This window comes from Gordionus sp. m RMFG-2023, chromosome 1 (genome assembly GCF_954871325.1).
Source record: "Gordionus sp. m RMFG-2023 chromosome 1, tfGorSpeb1-WG-v2, whole genome shotgun sequence".
Taxonomy (NCBI): domain Eukaryota; kingdom Metazoa; phylum Nematomorpha; class Gordioida; order Chordodea; family Parachordodidae; genus Gordionus; species Gordionus sp. m RMFG-2023.
This window is the reverse complement of record NC_088775.1, coordinates 67,536,346-67,557,213: the sequence shown is the minus strand read 5'-3', so window position 1 is coordinate 67,557,213 and position 20,868 is coordinate 67,536,346. Positions and strand designations below refer to the sequence as shown.

Here is a 20,868-nt window from a genome sequence, read left to right as displayed (position 1 = left end):
CACCCACACGATCTTAAGGACGAAATACCGTCTTACCCCGAAGCTCCTCTAATTGCAACCACTTTTACCTCAAGCGAGGTTAGAAAGGCTATTCTCTCCTTCAAACGCGATTCTTCACCGGGGGTTGATGGGTTTCGCCCAATATTCCTACAGGATCTAACCGCACCTTACATCATACAACAATGCGACGTTTTGGAAAAAATTACTCAACTCATCAACCGTATGCTTGCTGGAGGCTTACCACCCGCCATTATTCCACTCCTTTATGGAGCTAAACTCATCGCCCTCCACAAACCTAATGATATTCGCCCTATCGCTATTGGAACCACTTGGCGCCGATTAACCGCAAAGCTAGTAGTGAGCAGAATATTGTTCACAGTATCTAATCACCTGTGCCCTAATCAATTAGGAGTCAAGGTAAAAGGGGGATGCGAGGTATCCTTACACATGACCAGAATGTATCTACAAACAGACCCCGTGACGATATCCTAATTAAGATAGATTTTTCAAACGCTTTTAACTCTCTAAAACGTACAGCGTTTCTTAATCCCATCCTTACCCTTTACCCAGAATACTCGCAATTCATCTTCGATTGTTATGCTAGTCCATCGCATCTTCAATTTGGAGATAGATTGATTCCTTCTAGTAGTGGAATACAACAAGGTGACCCTCTAGGCTCCTTCTTATTCAGTCTGGGCATTAATAGCCTAATACAAAGCATAAATGACCAATGTAAACTAAACCTTCATAACTGGTATATCGACGATGGTATACTAGGCGACCCAGCGAAGTTATGAAGGCGGTCGAAATAATAAAATCCAGCGAGAGCAGTTTGGGACTGCGAATCAATCAAGACAAGAGCGAATATTGTCCTCTTGGAATCATCGACCTTAACTATGATCCTATGTTCAATCATACACCATTGAACTTCTTAACATATCTCGGATCTCCAGTGGGTAAAGACGAGTCCTTTGTCAAGTTCTTCGCCGACACTCTACTAGAGATATCCCTTATGCGCGGTACACTATCTCGCCTCCCAGCCCACCAAGCGTTCTTTCTATTAAAGAACTACCTCCTAATCCCAAAAATTCTATATACACTCCGATCGTCACGTATCTTCCAATACGACGTCAACCTCGCTGCACACGAGCTAGAGATTAAACACCTTACAGAGGATATACTCAATCTCAAATTCGGAGACCTATCTTGGCTACAAGCTACCTTGCCAACCAAATCCGGCGGCATTGGCATACGATCGCCTTCCCTACTCTCTGTTAGTGCGTTCATATCCTCTCGCCTGTCCTGCGAGCATATCATACACGCACTCACAAAACATCCTGACCCTTTACTTCCCCAATTGATCTATGGAAATCTCTTTAATTAGTCGATCCTCCCTCATCGACACTGCAGAAGGACTGGGATAAGCCTCTAGTTGGCAACTCCGTTGCATACCTTAAATCGAGGAGCCAACCCGAGGACCATTCTCTACTCTTCTCCATTTCCGCAGACAGCGGGTATGAATTTCTCGAAGCTTTTCCATCGCGAAAACTTGACCAGCTCCTAAGCAATGATGAGCTACGTCACGCCATCGGTCTAAGACTTAATTGTGATATGGTAATACCCTATCACTGCATCCTTTGTCAAACGCCGGTCAACTCCAAAGGCCTTCACTCTTTACACTGCAAGCGCTGTAGAGGCAGATTCATTAGACATTCAAAATGCAATGATACTATTGCCAGGGCCCTAAAATCTGCCGGTATCCCATCAACCCTAGAACCCACTGGACTCTACAATTCTGATGGTAAGCGTCCCGATGGCTCTACCATGATCCCTTGGAAGAGGGGGAATTTCTAACCTGGGATTTCTCATGCATCGATCCCCTTGCCCCTTCCAATATAAATAGAGATGCTCTAGTAGACGCCGAGACGAATAAACTCGCTAAATATTCGCCATCGCTTCCGGCCAATTACACATTCCTACCACTAATCGCCACGACTCTAACATCGTTCGGCTCTCACGCTTTGCCTTTTAAAGAGCTGGGGAAACGGATCTCTACTAGGACCGAAGATCCCAACGAGGGTTACTACCTACGCCAAAGATTAGCCCTCAATATAATAAAATCCAATTACCTCAGCTTCATATTCTCAATGACTGATACCACCTAATTACTTACAATTTATATCTAAATTTTATTCATTAATTAATATTGAATTTATGATTTTATTTTTATATTTAGTATTACATAAATTACTAATATCTTATTTTATTTACTATATGTGTAATACCAAAAAATTTACAATAATTATTATTATATTTTTTTTAGTCAATATAAAATTGTTATTTTTACTGAAAAAAAAAAAAAAATTGTATAATTTATATAGGAAATTTTTGTATATAATATTTAATTTTTCAAGTAACGTATTACTTTCTGAATATCCATTAACGCGAGTTCCCTTTTCACAAGGTAACTAATGGTAACGTGATCCTTCTGTCTGACATAACGAGTAACGCGTTTCTTTTTTGAAGTAACGAGTAACGCGTTTATTTTTAGAAGTAACGTTTACAGCACTAGTTTTCCATATATTCTATTTATATGTTTAACCAGGGATGCGAACCCGCCAAAATTTTTGCCCGGGTTTGGTTCGGTTTAAGGTAAAAAAAATAGGTGGGTTTGGTTCAGGGAAATATTTTTGAACCCAGGTTTGGTTCCGGGTTCAGCTCGGGTTTAAGAATTTTTGAATTGATAAAAAAATATTCTATATTTAAAACATAATTAAAAATTTAGACATAAATTTGGTATAAAAAATAAATTTTTTATTTTATTTATAGGCAAAATATAGTTAAAAATAAAAAGCATAGTCATGTATAGATTTAAAAAATTTTATTTAGACGTACTTCTTTAAATTAAAAATATCCAATATAATAATTTTTACTTTGACTTGTTCACTTCCATTTTCCTCTACATAATAATCTTTGAGAATAAGTTAAAAATTAAAAATATATGGCGTAAATGAATTTAATTGTTTAAAATTTATTAACAATCCAATAGGAATCTGAGAATAAATTTAAAAATGGCGTAAATGAATTAAGTTGTTTAAAATTAATTAACATTTCACCTAATTGGAAATTTGAAAATTTTATAAAATCTCAATTAAATTATTAATATTTGCATTTACAATTATACAAATTTAATATATGATTTTAGCAATACATAGAACCCGGGTTCAAATAAAATTCCCGGGTTAGGTTCGGGGTTTTGAAATTTTATAAACGGGGTTCAGGTTCAGATTTTTCTCTAAAAACCCGGATTCTCTTCTCCAGGTTCGGTTCGAATCCCTGGATTTAACATAGATTTCTAAATATAGATTGGAAAAGTATGATCATAATTCAAAATCAGTCACAATTACTTATCAATATTTTCATACATTTTATTTTCCGAATAGTATTATTATTTTTATGGAGCCTTACAAAGGTTATATAAATTACAATGCTGTTAAAATTAAAAGATTATCATACCCATTGGCAGGAAGCTTCAGTTAGGGAGAGGGTGAGGATAAAACTATATTTAGGGGGTCAATATTATTGAGGCAAGTTTGGGAGTTGAAAACGTTATTGTGTCGGAAAGAAATGACGAAGACCTCTCCCATTTTCAAGTAATAATAGATTGCCTATAAGGGGCAAGTCTCAGAGCTAAATTCAAAAAATATTTTATACAATATAATGTCTTTTTTAGAGCCGGAATCCATCGAACAGATGGTGCCATAAACTAACTCAAAAAGCCTTCATAGGAGGTTATTGAGCATCTCTACATAAAACTATTCCGATACATTGTCAGACGAGCAATAAAATCCCTTATATCGTTAAAGATATTCCTAATGATAAATTAGAAAAATTTCTTAACTCTGTGGATACTTTATCCTGCAGTACTGCCGAGTGAGAAAGGGGCTTTCACCTTATGATTTTGATCATGGTATATTATATAGCGAGTATAAGAGTAAATAATTTGTCAAATTTAATAATCATAAATATTAATTAATCTTCGATATCAAGATAGACTCCACAGATCCATGTATCTATAAATTTTTCGAGAAAAATACAACCCAAAGAAAAAGAAAGATTTATGGAATTTTTTAATTTCTATAGGCATCGGTGGTATTTTGTGATCTTAATTTTATGTAATACAAATAAAATAAAGAATTTATTCATATTCATAATAAAAAAAAATTTGATTTTATATATATATATTTTTGATATTATAAAAATAAAAATCGGAGCCCCCCCCCCCCCTTATGCCAAATTTTTAAGCAATACACCACTGCCTTTTACATTTTATACCGAATAGGATTAACCAGATAGTTAATGCATCCAGAACGTTTATAAATTTGGAATCATTTCCTAAATGGGAGGATATGTTGATGAATCATGAATTATAAGCCGAAGGTTTTTTGGGGAAAAGGGGAATCTCTCAAATATGGAATAACTGTCTACCAAGATGGTCGTGGAAAATGGCATATTATTAGTTAAATATTACATAGAGTCGGCAAAGAGCATGTCTTACCGGACGCGTTTCTCAAAGAAAAAAGTAATAAATTTAGATGTCAGATAGCCAGGTAGGCCTATCCAGCATTTAGTTACTGGAAAAATCAATAATGAGAGATGCCCCCTACGCATAAATTTTGAAGAAGGGCTTATATATGAGATAAAAAGACTTTCATAAATATCATAATAATTAATCTTTTTCTATTATTTCTTTTTTTACATGGTTTCAACAAAAAATAATAATAAAAAACCTTAATTTATAAAAATACATAGTTGCTGTGAATATAAAAATACTGGGTATTGATCGAAACGAGCTAGCAGTTGAGCATAACATTATTTATAGGAACGGCAAGTAAATCCTCTCAAGAAGGCTTAGCTGATAAGAATATTTATTATCGACCGGGAGTGACATTTATGAATGATCTTCCAATTGTAGTTAGTGGCTGGAGTACAACAAAATTTAACTTATTTCAAGAATCGTACAGGCTGCCAGCCATACAGACCAACGGAAATAGCAGATGGACTATTGTTCTAATGGAGTGTATGCCCAGTCTTAGAAGAGAGTACACATGGATTTAGAAAGGTTCTTTAGCCTTTTACTGGTTTTCAAAGTAAGCAGAGGTAGCCTAAAATCAATAGTGCAGACCCACAAGATAAGAAGGCAAGGTTAGTATTTTTTTGAGATTCATGCCAAGGCAAAAAAATAGGTTTTGAAAAAATCAAATCCCTCCGCGAATAAGATAGAACATGAATCATGATCGAAAGTTTAAAATAAAAGTTTGAATAATTTAGGCCAATTTTAGTTCAAAATGAAACAATCTTAGGAAAAAGTTATGGTACTAACATCGTAGATAGATAGAACATAACAGTGCCTAATCATACTGAATAATCGATAGAAAGGTCCGAATTCGTTTTTTTCACGAACATATTTTTAGAAACGTCTTAAGCCGTCTGAAACAATAAAATTCAACATAATTTTGATAAAATAATAAATAAATAATATAATTAAAATTTATCAAATTATTTCATTTATTCCTCGATCTTGATGATGGTACCTTTTTAGAATATTAAGCAAAGCCCGGCCTGGTAAGTATTTTTGAACGCTTCCCGACCCGTTAAATCTTTTGCCAGGCCTAGTCTAATTTGTCCGGTCCGGCTAGCAGATTTTCTAAAATCTCAATGAGTATATTAGGTCATGAAAATTATAGGGACTGCAAAACCCAACTTACCTATTCGTGGGTTTGAAAAATATTTACTTTCTTGTCGTAATTATTTTTACAAATTTAAATATGATCAGTGATATAAATAAATATGGTTTGATTACATGATATTTTACAATTTCGTTCATTTTACATTATTTCTTATAACATCCTCATTTATTTGTCAGCAATAACTCCCAAATATTGTTGCATGTGATTTTAGAAAACAAGAAATTTTTTGACCTTGAAAAAACCTTAATTTTGATAAACCATCAAGTCAAATAAAAATCTTTTTACTTGCAATTCAAGATATTGTTGTGAATATTATTCAGCTTTTACATGGACTTGTTTCTTATGATTTTACTAACTTCTGCAACAATATTTAAAGTTAACGCAGACGTTGTCATCGCAGATTGTGGTGATGGGGCCGCGGTGCCCATGGCTGTTGTCCAATATAAGTGTCGTGGGTATGAGTCCTGTGTTTTCCTTATGTTCTTATTTCAAGCTGTATTACCTCGGTCTCTGCTTCAACTCACCCTTTATATAGCATCGTGGCTTATAAATTGTGAGTTGCTTTATGTGAGTCCTGTGTTTTCCTCATGTTCTTATATCAAGTTATATTACCTCGGTCTCTGCTAGAAACTGACCCTTCCTCTAACTTGAATATTATTTTTTCCTCAGTTAGCTCTAGTTTATTTACTCCAGTACCCATATTCAAGGCATATCAAGTTATACTCTGTCTCAACTTAACCTATGTCTTATTTCTTTAGATGAAGTTGCGATTCTCGATAATCCTTTCAATGGTCAACGTGGGTCACCCAATTGGAATACGTTTCCTCCTTTTTTGACTCCCGCGGAGAATTCGGCGATCTTGGCATTTATCATGTAATAACTTGAATTTCCTATTAGCGCTAAGGGGTCAGCGAGTTCGGCCTCCATACGTATTCGTCATCTGGCAAACTATGAAGGAACGCTGGAGATTTTTCATCGTCAAAATTGTTACAAATTTTGAAAAATATTTCTACTCTCCCTCATATGCGTTGAAATTGCTACTATATTTAAGGAATTCTAGCTTGATCAGATCAGGCATTATGTCTACGCTTCTTTTATTGTTATCATGTTTGTAAAAAATATCAGATCGGCCGATATTTTTAAAAAATATGACCGATATTGATTTTATGCTTATTTTCAGAAACTTAAAATAAAAGGTCACTTTTAAAACGTTAAATAAAAATAAGTCATTTTTAAAATTAAAAAATTTTTTTTAAGCCCCCTGAGATTTCTTATTTGTATTAAGGCTAAAATAGATAAGTGAAAATTCTGTTCATCATTAAAAATAATCAATATAGAACTTATATGTATTTATTTTATATGGACTATATAGCTTAATAGTGCGCACAAATTGAGCGTTTCACGCAAATAATGCATTTCATATGACCTCGTGCAAATTGGTAAAATTACAGTTTGGCGTTAGCAACCATTTTAAAAAACGCAAATAGGTTTGCTTTTTCTTTACTTTATATTATTATTCGCTGTGTAATATTATATAAATATCTTACTTATATCCTAAAAAGGAATATTTAGAAATTAAAGAAATAAGAACGCAGACAATAATATAATTTTCAAAAGACAAATCTTTTTTTTAAGAACTTATTAAAAATGTTGCATTTGCAACGCAACGTTTGAAATGCTTAATTTGTGTGCACTATAATAAGCCATATTTTTAGAATTTATAAGTTTTAAGGCTGTCGGCTTAGTTTGGATAATTAATTGCTTTTTTAGTATAGGCTAAAAAGTATTTGATCGAGGACACCCGATTTTGGTTTATAAGTATTTGGTGACATTGCTATTTTTCGTATTTTATTCTCGTTTCTTTTCCTTTTTTTCTCCATTTTTTTTAAAAAAAATTTTCTTTTGGTTTTTTGGTCTGAGGCTCTTTTTTAATTTTTAAGAGCTGGGATAAGTAATTCTGATTAAAAATTTATAAACAGATTTTTATTATTCCATTATCTTGTATTGTATAAAATAATGACAAAAAAATCAATGTAAATATCGATGTCGGTGCCGTTTGAAATAAATTCGCATCAGTGAAAAAATTGTGGATCGGTGTAGCCCTATTTAAGTGATATTTAGGCGATTAACATTTTCATATAACCTAATGACCTGGCCATATCATTATTTTTAAATATATACAATTTAAATTTTTTTTTTAAAAAGATAATGATTTTTACCTATTCATTCTTTATCAGCTTCATTGTTTATTCAAGTTGGCCATACTCATATTGAATTGTCATAACATAAGTTTTAAATATGATTTTAATTTAATGCATAACATTAAAATAAAATAAATATTTTGAGATTTCTTCCCTATTTTGAAAATACAGGCCACTAAAGGCCAGGTCTAGTTCAAAAAATTTGCCGTGGTTGGGTTTGGGCAAAAAAAAATCGATTTTGCAGGTTTAAAGTAGATAGCGCGCTCCAATTCTGGACTCATGCAGTTAAAATGCAGGAACTTTTTATTTACCTATAAATATATAATATCTAAACAACTTTATTTAACAAATAAGGTTTACAACAAATGAAACCTAAAACAATCTGTGTATAGGCGAATTAAAATTGAATTAAAATACATGTATTTTTACATATTTATCAAACAAAAATAAATATATTAGGAGTTAAATAGTAAATACTTTTTATCCATATCAATTTCGAATAATTTAAACAAGTACCATCCACAAATACAATTAAAATTTGAAGACAGATAATATTGAATCAATTTTAAAAAGTTATGAGATTACTTTGGATCAAAAGCACGTTTTTCAATCAGTTAATAAAAAAAATTATATTTAAAAAATAATAATGATAGTTAGTTTTTAAAAATATTACACATCATCGTATTTGCATAAAAACAGTCCTTTATAATTTATGGTCGGTTGGCTTAGAATTGGGGTGCTTCTCAAGTTTTTAATGCATTAGTTTGGTGTAAAAATAAAATTTAAAACTTAAATACAATTAGAATTTTTTAACCCAAATATAATATATTGTAATAACGAAAATACATTATTAAAAAAAATTAATATCCTGCGGGTAGATATAAAATATATTTATATAGTATAAGATTTAATTTGTGGAGGGCATTCTTTTTTTTAAAGTTCTCCATGAAACATAATCTGGAACATTCCAATTTAAACCCGAGACTATATAGGGGGAAACATTTTTTCTAGATGGTTCTAGAACAGTGCTTGAGTGGGTTCCAAAGCTCTATGCTTTCGGCATCTCTCACGTTTTGGTTGATTTGATGAGCTATGACCGCGTCCAAAATAGCGACGGTTCGGTCTCTATCGGAGGAATTATCGAGGTAAGCTAACCCTGGATTATTTTGAGAATTAAGAGCGGATGAACTAGTTTCATAAGCGTCTTTAGGTAGAGCCGAAAGGAAGGCGTCTATAGCTTTATTGTTTTGATCTGTACCTGAATCATTTGCTAATTTTAATATATATGGTAAAATATATGTTAGTTTAAACATGATTGATGGACATGTAAATGATAACAGTTATAAGTTTATCAGTGTGAAAAGATCACTTTAGAATAGGCCTATTCAAAAATGAATTCGAATCGAATAGTGCATAATTCATATTCGATTCGTTTAATAACAAAATCTACTATTTGTATTCGATTCGAATTATTCGAGACAAATCTTTTTATTGCAAATTTGATTTCAAACAGAAAAAATTATAATAATAATCTGATAATAAAAAATATGTAATCAATAATTTGATGATAAAAAATATATATCAAGTTATAAACAAAATTAAAATGTATATTATTAATTTAATACATAATTCTAAGCCAATATTTAAGGTAAAGAATTTTTCTTATATTTTCTTCCTATGACAAACGATTTTTTTGACAACAAATTAGTTCCAACTAAGAAAAGTCTTTCACAAGCAATTGATGTTCCTTGTATAAATAGGTAATCCCTAGGTGTGAATGAACCTATTATAATGATAAATAAGAGGGGATGTTGTTTTGCCTTTACATTTTATAATGCTCTCTGATTGCAAGCAGCCTTTTCTCTTTATTTATTTGATATTGATCCTATATCCATCTTTTTGTGAGGAGATTTTGTCAAATTCAATATCAAGCATAACTATTTTATCAGAAGCATTCTCCTCTAACATAATTAGGCTACTAACAATAATTTATTTTTGAGATGCATTATATTTTTATTTACCTTTGGTTTGTGTCATTTTTTAATATAATTTATTATGAGATTCAAAAAATAAACTTCTCTTGAGATTCGAAAAATACGGCAAATAAAAATTTAAATATTGCTTTAATTTTCACTTCAGAGATTTTTTAAATTTGTGCTAGTCTTTTTATAAACACATTACCTATCAGATTGGAATTCATCAAATAGAAATGACAAATGTTAGATTTATTAAAAGCAATTTATTAATAATGGTAAAACATTAGTAATAAATGATATATTAAATACTCCGAATAATTAGTTTTATTCGAATCGAATAAATAATTATTCGTATTCGAATAAAACAAATAATTTATTATTCGTATTCGTAATTATTCGAATTTTTTTGAATAGGCCTACTTTAGAATGTTCTTGTAACTTTTTACTGGAAATTTTATATAAAAGAAATAATAAACTCAAGCTTAGGTTTTATATTATAATTAGAGGAGTACCGATAGAGCTATTTAAAGGCAGATCCAATCCGAGCTTGCCGAAAGCAAGTTGATAAGGGCCGATTAGCGATATCAGCCGTTCAATTTTTAATAACATTAGAAAAGTTATAGGATAAAATAAACCGTAAATAAATAAAATTATTTAGATATTTGAATAAAAAGAATAATTTCCATATTTTTTTAAAAAACTCAAAAACAATTTTCTATTCGTTATTTTGTTTTATATACGGATCGGCAAATTTAATGCCGATAAGATATTCTTAAAAATTATGAATGATTCGAGTCGATCTGATATATTAAAAAAATTGGTGCATTCCTAATTCTAAGATATTATTAATATTACCAATAAGTATTCGAAGGAGGCCCAATATGATAAAAAATATTTACCCGAAAAGGTAGAAAATATGGTGAAAGGTGTTTTGATTTCGACGTTGGTCGGCATTGTTTTAAGCACGAAATTTTCTCTTTCTTGGTGGAAAGTGAGAGTGTCTATTTTATTTTCGCTACTGCCAATATGGCGATTCAATTTGAGACGTTTTTCGGTGGAATGCTGAAGTGACGGGAAGAAGGATTCGTTAAAAGGATTAGCATCTCTATGGGGCAGTGCTTTAAGAATCGTTTTAAAAATACGTATATTTAGTTGTTTTTTTTCAAAAAATGTAAACAGATGAGGAAAAAAAATCTATGCCATGAATTATTTTGAAAATAAAAAAAATTCCTTTTTGTTCATTTAATAAAATGTTAGCACTAATTAAGATTATGAAAAATTTTTTAGAAAGGGTTTATTATAAACAGTTTTTATAAATGTTGGTGGTGTTGTGAATCAACTCACTATATTTATAGTGTATAAAAGCAAACATTTATATAACCTTTAATATTAACTAATTGAAATATATATTCAACATCAGCCTAATAAATAATTGTAAATAAAATGTTTACATTTAAACCTAGAACAATTGATGGCATATGCGTTTTCTAAATAATTCATAAAAATCTGTTTCTCACCTTTGGTACAGATTTCTTGTACTCAATCTATTGAACATCACCCAACACTTACCGACATATTTTATAATATTGTAATAAAATTTTAATAAAGTATTTTTAGAAGGTTATGTCCAAAATCATTTTAAAAAAATTCGAAAAGTTTCAAAACTTTTGCAAATTTTAATGAAATTGTATGTTAATTTTTTGAAATGTTCTAGTTTTTATTTTTATATTTAAAATAGCTTATTTATTTTTTTTAATTAAAGTTTCGAAAGTTTGTGAATTTAATCTTTTGATGTTTTAGTTAAATCATAATATAAAAATAATAGCTAGATTTAAAAAAAAATTCCTAATGTTCCCTCGATATTGTTGTGTTTTTTTAAATATTTTTTCTATGTTTTTTTGTTGATTCTTCTCTTATAACGTTCAAAAATTAGAGTTGATTTATGGGACACGAATCTTAAGATACCAATGAAGGATTAAGGGAATAAAAAGTATAATGATTCCTTAATAAATTTGACAAATTAGCTGATTATGACTAATTAGTAAATAAGATCAAAGGTTTATTGTTCACAATTTGAGATAAACATTATTAGGTAAATAAACAAATGATTTCATAAAATGAAAATAAAATATTAAAAAGCTAAAGAAAGATAAGTTTATTGGTGATTTGATTTTTACAAGAGATAGGGAGAGGCGGAGACGCAAACCTCTTTGAGGGACGGGAGGTGACGTGATAAGAGTGGGTAGAATAAGTTTTATTTAACTGGTCAAAAGGAAGTTCAGGTCGAAATTCGTAAGGGTCTTTATCAAGGCCAGGCGTGAAGACTTTCTGGGTTGTCTGAGCACTCCTGGGACGAGCTAGATGTGCAGTGTCTAAAAGATAATTAACGATTTATTGAGATGGTAAAATATGTGCAGAAAACATCTATCCTGTAAAACGTTAAATTTACCGATAAACAAATGAATCAGCACTAAATAATTTATTTGACTTTTTATTAAACTGATATATTTTAATAATTTTGAATAAAAATTGTAATTAAAATCAATTATATTTTTGTTAGTATTTTAAATAATTTATTTTCAAAAAAAACATTTTATCACCCCTACATTTTACAATATTATGCATATAAGTCGAATTAATTACTACATTTTATTATTATAAATTAGGCTTGGCAAAAATCATGATTTTTTAATAAAAATATTTAAAAAATAAGTATCAAAAATAAAGCATGCCTAAAATAATATATTTTATATGTTCTAATCCCGATATGCAAAGGGGAGGGTAATCCTCTAGATTGTGGATCACAGAGCAATTAAACTTTTGTAACATGCAATAAAGGTTTTTGAGAGAGTTAGAAAAGGAGAATAAGGGACCAAATGAAATTGAATGATATGCAGTTCGGTTTTACCTTGGCGTACGCAGCGGGGGGGGGAGGAATAGGGGGACAAATCCCCCCCCCCCAAAGCCAAAATGCAGATGCCGGACATATTTTTCAAAAATATTATTTTTTATATTTTTATATTTTATTATAATTATAATTATTCATATCTATTTCTTTTTAAATTTTTATATTATTACCTTTTTCATTTGCTAATTTACTTTATCAATTAATTTCATTTTCAAGTTTTCCTTGTGGCGTAATATTTATCTATTATTTATAAATTTCCCGGTATTATAATTTTCAAATTTCTAGTCATGGATATTAGACTTTTTTTAAAAAACGCTGAAGGTGAAAATCATGCCAAAAAGAAAAAAAAGTATAGTATAATAATTTAATAAACAAAAGCTGTGAACTGATAATTTCATCAAAAGAATCAATTCAAAAGGGGGATATGATTCCCATTTCATCAATAATTGATAAAAATAGGGTTAAAATTGCAAAAGAAAATAGAGGCAAGATAAAACTAACTATTGAGGAGGCTATTCTATATTGTGGTTTGCAAGGCCTAGCACTTCGTGGCCACAAGGATTCAGGAAGCTTAAATTTTAATAATAATGATAACGAAGGTAATTCCGTGGACTTTTAAAATTTAAAGCATTAGGAGATCCTGTATTAATGGAGAGCCTCATTAGTACCAATAAAAATGCTAATTATCTCAGCCCTAGGATACAAAATGAGATAATTGATATTTGCAACAATATCATTTTAGAAAAATTGATTGTTGAAATCAATTCTGCCCCATGCTTCTCAATTTTGGCAGATGAGACCATGGACATTGCTGGCATTGAGCAGATGTCGTTGTGTGCGCGATATGTAGATACTAATAAAAACAACATTATCAAGGAAATGTTTCTCCAATTTATTCCTGTTTCAAGCATGACTGGGTCTGCTTTAGCTGATGAATATTTGTGAATCTTAAAAAATTAAAAGTAATAATTAATCTTATTATATAATTATTTTCAAAAATATAGCTAAATAAAAATATGATACGTGGGCAAGGGTATGATGAAGCACGTGCAATGAGTGGACAATTCAATGGGCTTCAGGCATTTATTAAAAAAAAATGTCCAACAGCTATATATGTCCACTGTGCTGCCCATTCACTCAACTTAGCAATATCGGATTCATGTTCTTTACCATTGATATCAAATTGCTTAGGTTTTTAATTATTAAAATTAAATTTTTTATATTTATATCAGGTAAAATATCTAGCATCTGTGAGATGTTTAGATACCCCAAGCGTCAAAATATTTTGAACAGAATTATATCTGAAACTCCTTGCCCAACAAGGAGAAAAAAATTGCAAAAAGCTTGCCCAACAAGATGGAGTCTTCGACATCAAGCAGTAACAGCTTTTATCGAGTTAGAAGAGCCGATTATTAATGCTCTTACAGAAATATCACAATGGTCTGAAAGAGATATTTCTTCAGAAGCAAGCAAGTTACTGGATTCAATACTTATACCAAATTTATTTTTCGCATTAGAATGTATTAATAAATTATTTAATTATACAACTATTTTATGTAATACTTTTCAAAAACCTGATATTGATTTGATTGAGATGATGAGAATAGCAGAGACAATTTTATTAGAACTCAAAGAAATTAGAGCTAATGCTGATGAGGAATTTCATATTTTATATGTTAATGTTGAATCAAAAGCAGAGCTATACGAGTTCAATATTTGTCTCCCTCGACTTGCAGTAAGGCAAACTTATCGTCCAAATATTAATATAGGGTCAATAGAAGAATATTATAAAATAAATGTCTTTATACCTCTTTTAAGTACATTTATAACCCAAGTAAATGAAAGGTTTTTAATTCATCAAGAAGCACTTATCAATCTGCAGAAATTACTTCCGCAAAAGCCCTCTGAACCTTTTTCAGATGGTGATAGAAAAAAATAAAATATTTGGAAGATTTTTCTCATGAAGACATTAATGTATCTCATGATGCTTTATTAGCTGAATGCCAACTATGGTATAAAAGATTAACTATGGTTGATATAGTCCCAAAAAATGCTATGGATGCTTTGCATCATTTCAAACATCTTTTAGATTATTTTCCCAATATATTGAAATTATTATATATATTAGCAACTCTTCCCATTAGTACTGCAACTAATGAGAGAACATTCTCTTCTTTAAGAAGATTAAAAACGTACCTAAGAAGTACAACTTCTGAAAGTAGGTTGAATGGTCTGGCCCTTTTGAATATTCATGGGCATTTGACGTCAAACACGGATGAGATAATTGAAAGATTAGCTCACTCCCAACAAAGATTGGATTTTACATTATAAAAATATAATGTTTCTATAATATATTTTGTGCTATCATTTTTTAATGTCTTATATATTTTTCTTTTACATAAAAAATATAATTATTCATATTTCCAACATTTAGATTTTTTATACTTTATATATAAACTTTAAAAGCTCAAAAAAATTTAAATTTCTATTATGGATTATTTATTTTATAGTCATCATATCCTGGTTATATCCACTTAATATTTTATAATTCAGATTTATTTAAAGTATTTATATGCCGCCGGTTATATCCGTAATATTTTTTAAATCAAATTTATTTTTATATATCGGTTTATATATTTAATTTTTTATAATTCATATTAATTTAAATTTGTATATTAGAAATAGTTATTAGTCCTAATAAATTTATGCTTGATATTTTTAAATAACAATAATTTTATTTTAAAAAATTTTAATTATCCCCCCCCCCCCACACCAAATTCTTGCGTACGCTACTGCCATGGGTATTGCTAATGCTATTTTGTTGTGAGGCAAATGCAAGAAAAATACAAAGGGGAAAAGATCTGGAGAAAGCATTTGAACGAGTGCCGCGTGAGGTTATAAAATGGGCCCTGAGGAAATGAAATGTAGAAGGGCTAATAACAGAAGTGATGGTGATGCATGGCGAGGAACGAAAGGGTGTTCGAATAAATGATGGGGATAGTCATAGTTCCGAGGTAAAGGTAGGGCCACATCAGGGTTCCATCTTGAGTTTATTACTTTTTATTATAGAAGGACCCGTAAAAGAGTACCATGGCAAATACTGGATGCCGATGACTTAGTAGTGATAGCAACAAGTAAGATAGACTTGAAGGATAAAACTGTAAAATGAAGAAGGGTTCTGGAAGAGGAGGGATGAATATAGAAAAGACGAAGGTAATGTTGGAGGTGAAGGTTTAGAAAAGAATGAGGAGACAGGCATGTGGGAAATGTTGATAGAAACCATCAATTGTACCTGCTGCCATAAATGGGCTTACAATAGGTAAGGTTGTGTAAAGGGAAGCCTAGATAGCAAGCGCGTCGTTTGAATGTAGAAAGGTTGTGAAAGATGATCATGACTGGTTTTCATATTGGAAATCGAATAAGCCTGAAAGGTCTGTTATCTAGAGGATATTCCTAGTGCAGGTGAAGGCGTTGACCTGACAGTAGTGGCGAGGATAAGATATGCTTAGAAGAAATTTATAGAGATGTCTTCTATTTTAACCAATAAAAATGTCCCTCTAGCTTTGAAGGAAAAGGTTTATACAAGCATGTTGTATGGCAGCGAGACATGGGCATTAAGGCGACTAACGTTGCTAAATTAAAAAGAACGGAGATGAGAATGATCAGATGCATATGAGCAGTCTACGAGAAAGAAAAAGAAGCCAGGATTTGAGATAAAGAATTGAATGGATAGAAGCAATAGGTGATTTCTTGGGAATAAATAGACTGAGATGGTTTGGAGATGATGCCATTGGCTGGAAATGAAGGAAACAAGACTTGGAGGGCGACCAAAGATATGCTGGATGAAAGTGCTAGATAATGGCATGTAAAGGTAAGGTTAACTTGAGGGGATGCCTAGAGCGCGCAAAATGGAAAAAGGCAATAAGAAGGGAAATTGGCCTACCCAGGTAAGCCTGAAAAAGGGCCATCAAACGACAAAGAAAAAGATCATTCTAATAAAAAGATATTTTTACTTTCCTTATATTTTATTAAAATTACTTTGTAAATTCAAAAAAACATTAGATTTTTTACTTGAAGGAATTTCATGTTTGATAAGGGATACATTGATCTCGGATTTAATAAGATGGTCCATTTCTTTAAACGACCTGATTCATATAATACAAAAATTCCGTAAAAACTTAAGGTTTTTTCAGTTTATTTCTTCTTAAAAAAATAGTAAAATAGAGGACTCAAATGAATTAACATATTTTCAAATTTATTTTTATTTAGTAAAAATATATACAATAATTGTAAGGGCACATTTTACTATAATAAAGTCAAAGATAATATTATAATAATTTAGCATGAAACCAAATAAAATAATTTCTATTATGAGAGCAAAATATCTAAATCTGTATTGCTAAAAATACTGATGGTATATGTCTAAAATTTATGAGATATTGGTGAAGGTGGTATTTACGGTTTTCTATGTTTTAATTTAAAATAATGAAGGTATCCACTATTCATTAATCTAGATATCAATCTTTAACCATATGAGCCTCCTGAAAACTAGCAATGGCATATATTTAATAGCTTTTATTTGTTTTAAATGAGTACAGGGTCTATATATCAGTTATACATTAAACAACGAATCCAAAAAGGAAAAATACTCTCATGTTTTTCCCCCATTTTATGTAATACCGATTTTCAAAAATTATCATTAAGCAATTAAGGACTCCATTAATCAACTAATTTGCTTGCAAAATGTATTTAAAGAAATCAACCAATATTATAAAATCATCATCGAAGATAAAGGAATACATAGTTATATAAGGCTTATTTATCTCAGAAAATATATAAAGTTTCGGTTCTAATCCACTTGCACTCTGCTTGTCACAAATAAAAAAATATAGTATGGCGGGTCGGGAATTCTCATGTATAAAAGTTTATCCATTCACAAAACAAATAATAATATCAAATATATTACATTATATAAAATTATAAATCCCAGGTGGTTAAAGAATTGACGCTGGCGTGAAAAGAAAAAAGTAAGAAGGCAGGAAGACCTTCAATAAAGAAAAGTGTAATATACAGGATGCGTGTGCATGACATCCATTCATGTCAGATGATATACTTGGATATTGGTATTTGCTTTATATGTATATTTATGGTTTATTCTATTCCCCAAAGACATATTTTCCAACATATTATTAAAAATCGGATGGTTGATATCGGTAAAAGGTTCGGCCTCTATAAAGTTGTATTGGTACATTAATTTTAAGGAAGGCAAAAAAATTGTTCACGTGAAAAAGTTAGCGCAAAAAGGGTTTAAAAATATTTTTAACGAAATTTATAGTTACGCATTTAGCTGGCCGTCATATTTATCGACCTCGAGCTTATCGCTATTCAAAACAACTTCCTTGATTTGAATATTTTCAATGACACGGTCTAACCTATTAGCTTGTAATGTTTCGTTTAGCTCTAAATGACAAAAATATACAATGATATTAATAAATTTTCTATTGGCCTAAGAACTCAACTCTAAGATCATATTTGCATATTCATTAAATATGTAGGTTTTTTAAACTATAATTATATTGCGCTTGACTATAATTCTTCAAAACAGAAAAGGTACAAATAAGGGAATCAGATTATTTACATGTTGTAAATAAATTAACCTTCGCAAGTCGAATTGTTAAGATGACACTGTGAGTTATCGTCCATGGATAAATTGACCAAGTCGTCGACATTTTTTGAGGGCGTTTGCGGCTATATATATAATGAAAATAAATATTATTCATTCATTTATCAAAAATATTAATAAATCTAATTTTGAAAATCAAATATTCAATACATTTTGAGGCTTGCCATTAGAGTTGATATTGTTAGCGGCTATCTTACGTCTTTTGGCAATCTTTCGCCTCACAAGCTTCTTGTAATTTTCTCCCTTTTTTGTCAAGTAGTAGAATAACACGCAATCGCTTACAGACTATTTATTATTTGACATAAATAAAAAGATGGGATATTTTAGCAGAGCTGTGAACCCTTCTTCTAAAAAAGGATTCAGTAAAATCAATTTTGAATGAAAAATGTTATCTTTAAAGAAGGGATGTGAACCCGGACCCTCCTGAACCTGGTATTTTGACTGTACCCGAACCTGGACACTTTTCAAAAGTGGAGGGTTCAAAAAATCAAAAATAAATTAAATTTTTTTTTGAGAAGCTATTTTTTTTATCTCTTCCCATTTTTCAAAATTTTATAGTTTTTATACTTTTGTATCGGCAATATCATGTTTAAATTATCAATTTTTGAAGGTGATATATGTGAATTTTGTAGAGTAGGTAATAATATTTAATTATAAATAATAATTTTATAATATGCTATATAATAGGAGTACTACGCTGCTTATCTTGTTTTATATCAATTTTAAAAAGTGAAATATTGGAAATTTTGTAGGAAGCGCGTAACCAACCCCCCCCCCCCCACCCTATCGCAAATTTGCCTGCTCTCGTAAATACATTAAGGTAATAAAAATTTTCCTACAGCCCTCACCCCCCCCCCCCCCAATGTAAACAATATATTAATAAATTAGTAAAAGTTAATAACTTTTTAAATATGATAATAATTCAAATTTTTTAGAAAAAAGCATTATATTATTTTTATAATATAGCTAAAGGCCCGTAGACCTCAAGAGCTTCAATAAAATTTATGGAGGAGGGGAACTTACATAATACCCCTCCCTAACAAAATCCCAGAATTTATGTTTTGTAGTGTAGGCAACAGAGTTGTTTAAGTATCCAGATACAAAAATATCATATCTGTATCTAGATCCATTTTATAAAAAGTATCTGTATATAGATATAATAATAGAGGTATCTGTATTTATTTTTAGATACGTTTTAAGATATACTTTTAAACGCTTTTTATCTTAAAAATAAAAATATTTGAATGAAATGAGCATATAATTAAATAAATTATATTAAAAAATATACTAATATAATAATAAAAGAATACTATATATATAAAATATCAAAATTTTAAATATTATTTTTTATCCATTTAAATATATATCAGTTATGTAAAGGAATATATAACTCCTTATTTAGCTATGTCGCTTATTAGTTATTGATAATAATACCATTGATGCAGAAAATTATTTCAAGCAAATAAATTTATTTGGAATCTTTAAAAATAATTTTAATGAATAAATTAAAGGTTTAATGTAAAAAAAAAATTTTTAAATAACGGCTCATCATAAATGAAAATATATTCGAAAGAACGATAAAAATAAGAGTATTGACATTTTATTATTATATTTTATATGGTGTTAGAATTAAATGAGAACAAAATATAAAAATATTATTTACTTGTTTTGTGCTCTCATATTAAGAGTTTCTGTTCGAAAACAACAGCGAACCCTGTATATAAGAACGATAAAAATTGTATCTGTATCTAGATACATTTAAATTGCATCTGCATCTAGATACGTTTTTCGATTATGTGTCTGTTCTAGACCCATCTAGTATCTTTTAACAACTCTGGTAGGTAATAAATGATATCAAGGGCTATGCGATTAAGTAAAACATCAAAAATATAAATTAATTTTAAATTATTTACTTGTAAATTATGCATGTCTATTATTATATTTTTCTATGATCTCCAAACCGTGAACCCGGACCCCTTTTTTTGTCGAAGGGTTCACATCCCTGCTTTAAAGCATTTTGTAATTCAAAGCTTGGTTATATTAAGAATGTGAGGTGGATGAAAAATTATGCATTACTTTATTAGGCAAGCTAAGAGCTATAGTTTCGAATTCTTTCGGATTTGATGTGTAGCATTTCTTAAAAGTTTCCCTTTCCTCCAGGGTCCAAATATTGTAGTGGGCGAACCTAACGCCCCTCTCTTCCAAAGGCAAGAGTGTTCCCTGGTTAATTTCCATATCTCGGACACTTATATTGACATCGTAATCAAAACAAAGGCAACCTCTAAATTTATCACCTTGTGTAAGGGCTTCTTTTTCAGCCTAAATGATAAAAAAGGTATAGGCTTATAAA

At 30.4% G+C, this 20,868-nt stretch overlaps 1 protein-coding gene across 4 annotated transcripts in view; it reads right to left on the bottom strand.

Annotated features, from left to right (window-relative positions):
* Positions 1–8,521: 8,521 nt before the first annotated feature.
* The window catches only part of LOC135931506 (uncharacterized), a 106,431-nt gene continuing 94,084 nt past the window's right edge, over positions 8,522–20,868 (bottom strand). The window contains exons 14-21 of one of the 4 annotated variants that reach the window (XM_065468671.1): positions 20,595–20,837; positions 18,669–18,803; positions 18,493–18,583; positions 18,175–18,295; positions 16,907–16,980; positions 12,105–12,299; positions 10,827–11,045; positions 8,524–9,221 (exon numbers count right to left, since the gene is read on the bottom strand). In XM_065468671.1, the coding sequence (XP_065324743.1) occupies positions 8,959–9,221; positions 10,827–11,045; positions 12,105–12,299; positions 16,907–16,980; positions 18,175–18,295; positions 18,493–18,583; positions 18,669–18,803; positions 20,595–20,837 (1,341 nt within the window). In that variant the 3' untranslated portion in view covers positions 8,524–8,958. Of the gene's footprint in view, positions 9,222–10,826; positions 11,046–12,104; positions 12,300–16,906; positions 16,981–18,174; positions 18,296–18,492; positions 18,584–18,668; positions 18,804–20,594; positions 20,838–20,868 lie in introns of those variants that run through there. The other 3 variants (XM_065468672.1, XM_065468673.1, XM_065468674.1) reach the window with 3 other exon arrangements.